Genomic DNA, 9,041 nt, shown 5'->3' with positions numbered 1-9,041 from the left:
TTAATTTATTTTTAAAAAAAATTAAATTAAGCAGCGATTTATGAACTTGAGAAAAATATATATAAAATAAACGAAACAAATGAAAAAAAAAATACCATGAAGAACAAATAAGAGAACTTTTTCATGAACGAATCTGGCATTAAGGAATAAACATAAAACAAAAACTTTCTTTTGATTACAAGCAGACTTTGTTCTATAACAAACAAAAGCAGCTTAGAACAACTTGACAAGAATAAAACAAAATATAACACAAGCTGTGATACAAAGGTATACCAATTTCGTGATGTACAATCTACTAATCGATGCAGATTTTTTTTTTTTTCCTTTTATGATTGAGAAAGTATTTTCTTCTTCTTTTTATTTATTATTTTAAGTCTTATTTTGATGAACTATATTATATTAAATATATAATATAAATATTTATATAATTTATATATAAAAATAGGCTATTAACGATTATTAAGCATTCCGCCTTAAGCAATTAGTAACAACATTAAAAAGCGATTATGGGGTTTGCAATTACATAGTAACTATAACCGTCCCATTTATTTTATACAAGCCTTGGCCATAATGATCGGGTAATTTTGGAAAGCAAGCTGCTGGTTTCATGCGTTTTTGTTTTAAGGAGATAAGGTTTTAATTAAAGTGAATAAAATATTTTAAAAACGATTATTTTCTTAAGGTAGAAAAGAAGTTTAGATAAGTTATTAAAAGGAGGTATAGAAAAGTGAATAGTTAAACTGAATAAAAAATAAAAATGACAGAATTTTGATTAGCTGTTTTACATTAGAAATATGCATAAGTCTATAGAAATGCTCTCATAGGGGACAAATAAGAAAAAAGAAATAAAAAAGATAGCTTTTGTAAAGCTATTCCATTCTACATTCTTCAACTTTTAATAAAAAATTATTTTTTCTAATAGAATGTCAATAAAAATTATTGACATTCTTAATAAAATAGCCATTTCGCCAAACAAACTGTGTTGGATTCCACCGGAATAGAGGGTACAAAAATCCCTTCTATTGGCAGAGAATGTAAAGATTATTACATGAAAGAATACACTCAAGATTGTCAAGTCAAAAGGGCTAAAAGAGAGGGCTTTTCGAACACAGGCAATAATGGAATAGGACCCTACGCTTTTTCCAAGAAAATGTGGCCTAGAACAGTTTTATTCCAAGATTATGCACGGGTAAGGTAACAGAAGAGCTAAGGGCCATTCGAAGAGAGTCATTTCCGTTCAACCACGGAATAGACCATACAGAAGATACCAAGGTGAGAACCAATTACAAAGCAGAAAGGCCAGTAGAGACCAACTCTCTATCATGCAAGTCTTGGGGTTCCCTAGCTATAAATCAGACCCAATAAATATTCAGATCAATCACGCAAAATAAATTCATGCAATTTCAAATGGCACAAAGCTACACCAAGCGAAATAGCAACACATACCTGACTCAAGTAAAACCGATTGCTTCCGATTGCTTGTTACTTGTAACAGCAAGTAACACTCTTCCTTAGTCCCAAAGACAACAGGTTTTTATTTCAAGTTCCACTTGCTAATGATTTGATTAAGCAGCTCTGATTAATAATACATGATACACCCGCAATCAACAATTTCAGAAATCAAAATGAGAGACTATTGCAAAAGTGCCTAATCGCATAAAACCTAAATCCTCACATGCTGTTCGACCCGCAACAGTTTAAAAGCTACATTTAACTCCAACGAAGAGTACACCAGATTAAAAAGCCACGCCATATCCCAAGCCAGTGGTTTCACATTGAGTTTGAAACAGAACACATTAGGTCTGCGGGATATACCCACCTGCATTGTCCAAGTGAAGCTTCCGTGTGGACATGTAATCCTCCACCTACGATGGCACTACAAGAAACAGATTTGGAACATGGTTAAAATATACCTAGCAACGTTCTTTGCAACATCTAAGATAAAAAGTTAACTAGTATGAAGCCATAGGGAGGCCATTATGCAAAACATCCTCCAAGTCAAATTGCTAACGTACTACAAAAATAAAAATAAAAAAGCAAAGGAAACCCACAATAAAGCAGGCAGCTCATTCATATAACACTATTTCCCTAACTAGAAAACAATTGGGACGCCGCAAGCAAGTTGGGACAGTAGGAAAGGGTACAGAGAGTTGCATCGATGCCTAAAGTTATGGTCACATTGAGGTTTTCAAACAACGTTGATTTACGCTTTTCACCCTTACTATGGAATGATTTGAATAATAGGACAAAGTTTGTTAATACATCCCACTATCATGAATAATGCGGCACCACATCTAGAGCCCATTCATTCTATATATAAAATCTTGGCAACCTGCTAACCGATTCAAAAGGTTTTGTAGATGTCAAATTTCTGTGGGTATTTTTTTTGGACATTAACATAATAATACCATATTAAGAACCTCTTTCCAAATATAAAATCATTTCTAACAAAACTAGAAATAAATTTAGTACATTTAAAAAAAAAAAACAATGATTCTCCTCGTATGACATAAGCATCAGTTAAGAACATTATAACTTGTAAACTATTTTAATTCTAGAAAAACATCTATTTTTTCCTCTTGTATTATAGGTCGTCAAGAATTTCAATCCCCTAATAAAACCCTTTTGAATAATAATTACAAAGATCTGATTGACTTTTATATATAAAGGACATTTCATTGATTTGCATAGATATATGCTTAAAGATCTAACCTTGGAAAAGTAACAACAGCTATTTGATTTTTGATTTTTTATTTGGGGGGGGGGGGGGGGGGGGCTGGTGTGGAGGGGTCAATCTCTTAAGAAAATTCAAATTTCAATCACTCTTTCCAAGACTTTATTTTGATAATTAAAATAAATTGCATGATTCCGAAAGAAAAGAAAAGAAATGAAAAAATCATTTATAATTTATAAGAGGATAGCAACAAGATTCACAAAAGTGTGGGGAGGACTTGAGCTTGAAAAGTAAAAATTGTGACCTTTATAAAATTCTTTACCATTTTTGTCAAAATATTTGCTATCTTTACCACCCTATTTATCTCATACGAACTTATAAATAAAGAACTCTACTAGTTACAATGTCAACTTTCTCCATTTATGCTTCATCTCATACAAGATGACCCTATCAGTATGAGATATGAGAGGTAGTCTTCGAGATATACTGGAGAAAAATTATCCTCAACAATAGCACCAGATTAGGAAGAGGTTGGATATACTACCAAAAAGTAACCACACAACTCAATATTACCAAAACCTTTTTTAATTAGTAAGCAGGATTTCAAGAATTCAAATATAATTTGATGAATGGCGATAGAAGTGCACCCACATCAAAATTTCTCTTGAATAACTGTTTTTAAATAAAATTCATGCTAGAAAACAGGCAAATTCAAAAACAAGAAGATAAGACTTCTGTCAAACCAGACATAATTCTAAATTATATGAAAACCCAAATAGCCTGGTAACTCCAAATTTCCCCTACTCAAAACAATAACTGGTCGAATTGTTGAAAAATAAAAGGCATCACGATCAAGTGAAGTTCAGAGAACTTACTATATGTAGAGGTATCAATCTGCTCAGGAAGTTCTTTTATATCCACCTCAAACCTCATCTGAACCTGCAATCATCCAACAATAAAAGAAAAATTAAAACCAGCAACAAATTGAGCAACAAAACATTGAATTTTATTTTCCTCGATAAGTAATGGAAAACTTTTATATTCATTAAAAAAGAGAATCTCATACATTATTGAGAACCTCCGAGTCAGAAGCAGATGAAACAAATGTAATCGCAAGCCCTTTGGTGCCAAACCGACCAGCTCTTCCAACCTGTTAGGAGCAGTCAGAAATCTCAGGAATGACAATAACAGGACCTAATTACTTAAATAATCAAAATTAATTTGAACCTACCCTGTGCAAGTAAGTGTCTGCAGAATCTGGCATGTCATAATTAATGACAATATTAACACGCTCAATGTCTATCCCCCTACCAACCAAATCTGTGGCCACAAGAATCCTCGACTGCCCCTCCTTGAAACCCTTATAGCGTGTCAACCTACAAACGACCCATTCAGAATAATCTCAGCAATCCACATTTTGAAAACCACGTGATGTTCAAGCAACAACGGTATTTCATCCTGAATACTAGGACTTGAACCACATTAAGATGAAAAGACAATCCAGTTGAACTCAAAAATGATTGAGCTAATTTTCCAACCACAACAAAGACAGAGGCAGATGAACAGAAGGAACAGCATATGGTACTAAAACAATAACCCAAGAATATAAACTCTAAAAGCATAAGAAACATATAAGACAATGGAACCACAGTGACAATAACAAATGAAATAGGTGAGTTTGGTTACCTTATGGTAGTAGTTTTTTTTTTAATAGTAATAATAAGTGATTGATGTGATATAAAGTAGAAAGAAGTTCTGAAACTTTTGTAAGGAAAAGAGAAAAAGGTTGTTAAAAAGTAATTGATGTTATATACAAAATGAAAAAAGTTGCCAAAAAGTGACTGATGGATATAAAAAATGAAATATTTGAACTCGACTTTTTTAGAGAAAGGGGAGAGGGGTTTGCCAAACAAAGCCAGAAACATGCATTGAAGGGGAAAATACTGTCTGAAATTCAGAAAATCCAAACACTGAGCTATCAAGGATTATTCACAAGGAAAACATGATAAAGCACCACAAATAAATGGAAAAGTTAACTAGAATATATGAACACTCACACAAGGTAAGTATCAATACTACCAGCTAATTTAGTAGAGCACAAGAAATGATCATTTGAACTTGAAAAAAAAAAGATCTTACAGCAAACTTAACTAAAATACTAAAAAAAAAACTTCACAACATCTCTCTAAAGAATATCCCTTCTGATCTACAATACACACTTATGTTCCATTAAATTAAAAATCTGTGTAAATTATAAAACTATTAAAATAATCAACAACATAACGCCTAAACGGTACAATCACATTAAATGAACAATACAGACTTAGATTAGCCTCTGGTACAAACCTTTCCTCTTGGGACATCCCAGAATGGATGCATATAGAGGGGAAATTACACTCCTTGAGTAACTTGTTCAGCTCAGCTGCTCTACCGACACTTTTGACAAAGATAACAACTTGATTAAAGTCCAACGCATCAAGGAGGTCATTCAACTTGCGGTTTTTCTCCGACTCGCTCAATTTGATGTAGTGCTATCATTTAAATTATGAAAGGTAAGTAACATCATTAAATACTAGGAAAAAAAAAACAGATAATCAACACTTGTTCTTCTGAGCAGAACCGATAATCAACATACAAGGATATAATACCTGAACAAGACCATGCAGGGTCAACTTGGCCTCATCATCGACATAAATTTCCATTGGCTGAAAGGAACAAACGGGACAGTAAATCATATTAGGGCCTTTCCTCAAGCTAATGGAATCCAGAACGAAATTAATGATGGATGCACATCCACTGAATCAAGATCTTGCTCCATCTGCTGTCTCCTCGAAGGTAATTTTTTTAGTCATAACCACCATTGACACGACAGAAATTTACTATACAACTGACAGAACAACCCAGGTAGATGACAATTCTCCACTATCCCCCTTCTCTGGTTTTCATAACTTCACTTGAGTCATAAAACACGCCCTACCCATGCTAATAAAGTAAAAAGACTACAAAAGAAAAGGAAAAATAAGCACAGAACAACAAGACACTAATCCCAGACAATTTTTGGAGACTAAAAGATTGCCACCAGGTTACTCAACCTCCCATAAAATGACTGGATAAATTGCGAAAACACAACGGCAATTGCAAGCTAACAGTGATGGAACAACCAGATTTTAAGATCTCGGAGAAAGCGGGCATTATGAAAAACAGACTTCTAAATTCAAGTAGTACTGGCCATGGAACATTACTTCTTGCATAAATCTCTTGCAAACTGGGCGGATTTCTTTGCTGAGCGTTGCAGAAAACATCATAACTTGTTTATCATGAGGAGTCATCTTAAAGATCTCCTGCACATCTTTCCTCATGTCTGCAGAACACATAAAGCATACAATGATTAAAGTTAAACCCAATGACCAAGACTAGACAAAAACTTGACATCAAAACAGAAGTTAAGCATTTCAAGGGGCAAGAGTGATGAAATCATACCAAGTGATTCAAGCATTTTGTCACATTCATCCAGAATGAAATGCCTCACATTCTTCAAAGAAAGATCCTTCTCTCTTGCCAATGCCAATATTCTTCCAGGAGTTCCAACAACAATATGGGGGCATTCATTTTTCAGCAAATCCTTGTGAACTTTGATATTGACACCGCCATAGAATACAGCAACCTTGAGATCAACTAAGTAAGTACTGAACCTCTCAAACTCATGACAAATCTACAAAAGAGAATGAAAAAAATTATACAAAGGACTACACAATCCAATAAGCTTAACAATGTAAGCAAATGCAAAAAATTAGCAGCCTTGCAACAATGGAAGATAGTGAATATACCTGGTAAGCTAACTCCCTTGTATGACACAGCACAATTGCAGAAACTTGTCCAGCAACAGGTTCAATCTGCTGCAATGTTGAAAGAACAAAAACAGCAGTTTTACCCATTCCAGACTTCGCTTGGCAAATGACATCCATACCCAGGATAGCTTGAGGAATACATTCATGTTGCACTGATGAAGAACCAAAGAAAATTGGATTGAAGGAACCATCGGTAAGTAAAATATAACCTCTCTGATCCTTTTACGTAAAGGAATACCAGACCACTAAGTGCTTCGAAATCAAGTTCATGACAATAGAATATTACCTGAAAAACATAAGATCAAAATGATTTACAGGAGCATAAACCAAAATACCAAAAATATTGCTATACACAGGCCAGAACAGATATATACAAACATAACAGATTTCTCTAGAAAAAACAGATTTCTCTAGAAAACTATCTTAAAGGGAAGAATTTAATGAAATAGCAGGGACTAAATCAGCATATTTTTCTCTTACAAAAAAATTGAAACACTTAATAAACACGCTATTAGAGGAATTGTTAAGCATCTGAGCAAATAGGCATGAACAAATACATAAAACAAGCCAAATCCCATAAGGAGACTTGCTGTGTCTAAAAAAGCATAGGTCATATAGCAATGCAGGATCACAGAAATATCTAAAACAAACTATGAATATTTAGACATGATGTCAGACATTCACAAAATATTTAAAACTTTTTTCGTGGGCATCCAAAAACTGCTCAAACTTAGCAAATGGTTATCAAATCATACAGCTTCACGAACAAAAATAGTTGAGAAAATGAGTAGAAAGTTTGCCTTCGGAAGGATGCTCAAATCCTGAGTCCACAATAGCTCGAAGAAGCTCTGGCTTCAAAAGGAAGTCTCTGAACCCTGAACTGTGAATTCCTACATAGCCCCTACACAAAATAAAGAATGAAACAAACACATTTAGAAACACACACAGAACAATACTTCAATGGAAGCTTCTCGTGGTATGTACGACTACCAACTAAAAGCAAGGAAAATAATGAATAGTTGCACGGTATCATGCGAAAACAAACAGTTCGGCTAAGTATTCAAGGGTCGTAAAAAAAACAGTTTGATTAATACTCATTTTTTTTAACTTTTCTATAACAATATGTAAGCAAACAGATGGTTAGACCAAACAATGAAATATTCAAACTTAAGTTTTTTATTTTCTTTTCTTACGCAAGCAACCAAACAATGGATCGATTTCCCATCATTTCCTAGACTATCTCATCAACCAACCAGATAACAGAAACTCGACATGGAAACAGAAGTATAAGGTCATACTAGAATCAAACATTAACGAATTTATTCAAAGTTTTGCGGTCCTATCCGAGCAACCAAAGAATGGGTCAAACTTTCCCTCGTTTCCAATCTATCTCGTTAACAAAACCAAAACCAAAACCAGAAATTCGACATCGAATCTCAAAGTCGCAGGAACTACTCTACTTACTTCTTGGCGGCTTCGCCGTTAACTTTAAGCGCCGAGGCCGGTGCTTGGGCTTCTTCGTCATCGTAGTCTACAAGCTCTTCCTCGTACCCATCGGTTTCCCTGGTTTCTCCCATTTGAATCTACACACATACACAAAGATTAGTAATTAGGGCTTCGAAACATCGATATGAATACAAATTAGGGTTTTAAAGATGAAATCGAAGGAAAAGTGAGATATTAGGGTTTGGAGAGGAGAAGATTGAAATCACCTGTGAGACTGTGAAGAAGTTGAAAATTAGGGTTAGGTTTAGGGTTTGTTAGAGTCTGCAAAGGAAAATGGTTAGCTGAAAAATAAATTTGGGGAAAGAGATTTTGAGAGAGCGGAGACCTCGACGAAAAACACAGAGTATACAGATCCTAAAGTGTGTGTGATAGGGTTTGGACTTTGAGACTCCGCTTATATAAGCGAGATGTACGTATATTGCCGTGAATACCCTTCTGGCTTGCCCTTAATTCCAGCCCTATATAATATATATATATATTATAGGAAAAAAAAAATAAGAATATTTTTATAGAAAAAATACAATTTAACCTCATAAACTACTAATCATTTTTTAGATAATTCCTTAAACTACCAAGGCTTAGACTCTGGCCCCCGAAACTATCAAAACTTTGAAAAATGCATTTTTTGGTGAAATATCCCCATAATACTCTTACCACGGGTCATTTTTTAATTCAAAAAAAAAATTCAAAAAATTCAAAAATTCAAAAAAAAATCAAAAATAAATAAACTAATTTCTTTTTTTCTTTTTTTAAAAAAAAATGGATGTTTGGGGTGGCATTATTTCTCAACCGCGATCCGATCTTCCATGAACTACCAACACTTAAACTCTAACCCTCCAATCTACCTGAACGTTTCAAAAATGTCAATTTTGTCCAAATATGCCTATAATACTCTTACCACATATTATTTTTCAATTAAAAACTAAAAACCAAAAAAAAATGTATAATTTTATTTTCTTTTAAAAAGAAAAGAAAATAAAATAAAAAGCAGCCACCCTCAAAAGTGGCCGACA

At 33.9% G+C, this 9,041-nt stretch overlaps 1 protein-coding gene across 1 annotated transcript; it reads right to left on the bottom strand.

The window, feature by feature from the left end:
* Positions 1-1,451: 1,451 nt before the first annotated feature.
* On the bottom strand, positions 1,452-8,405 carry LOC133870741 (DEAD-box ATP-dependent RNA helicase 15). Its single transcript, XM_062307948.1, has 12 exons — positions 8,235-8,405; positions 7,987-8,105; positions 7,323-7,423; positions 6,502-6,674; positions 6,155-6,386; positions 5,917-6,035; positions 5,323-5,379; positions 5,021-5,205; positions 3,906-4,050; positions 3,741-3,824; positions 3,550-3,613; positions 1,452-1,876 (listed from the first exon to the last, which is right to left on the bottom strand). The coding sequence occupies exons 2-12, from the start codon at positions 8,097-8,099 to the stop codon at positions 1,866-1,868; spliced, it is 1,284 nt and encodes a 427-aa protein (XP_062163932.1). The 5' UTR covers positions 8,100-8,105; positions 8,235-8,405; the 3' UTR covers positions 1,452-1,865.
* Between the last annotated feature and the right edge of the window lie 636 nt (positions 8,406-9,041).

This window comes from Alnus glutinosa, chromosome 6 (genome assembly GCF_958979055.1).
Source record: "Alnus glutinosa chromosome 6, dhAlnGlut1.1, whole genome shotgun sequence".
NCBI lineage: Eukaryota > Viridiplantae > Streptophyta > Magnoliopsida > Fagales > Betulaceae > Alnus > Alnus glutinosa.
This window is presented reverse-complemented; position numbering and strand designations above follow the sequence as displayed.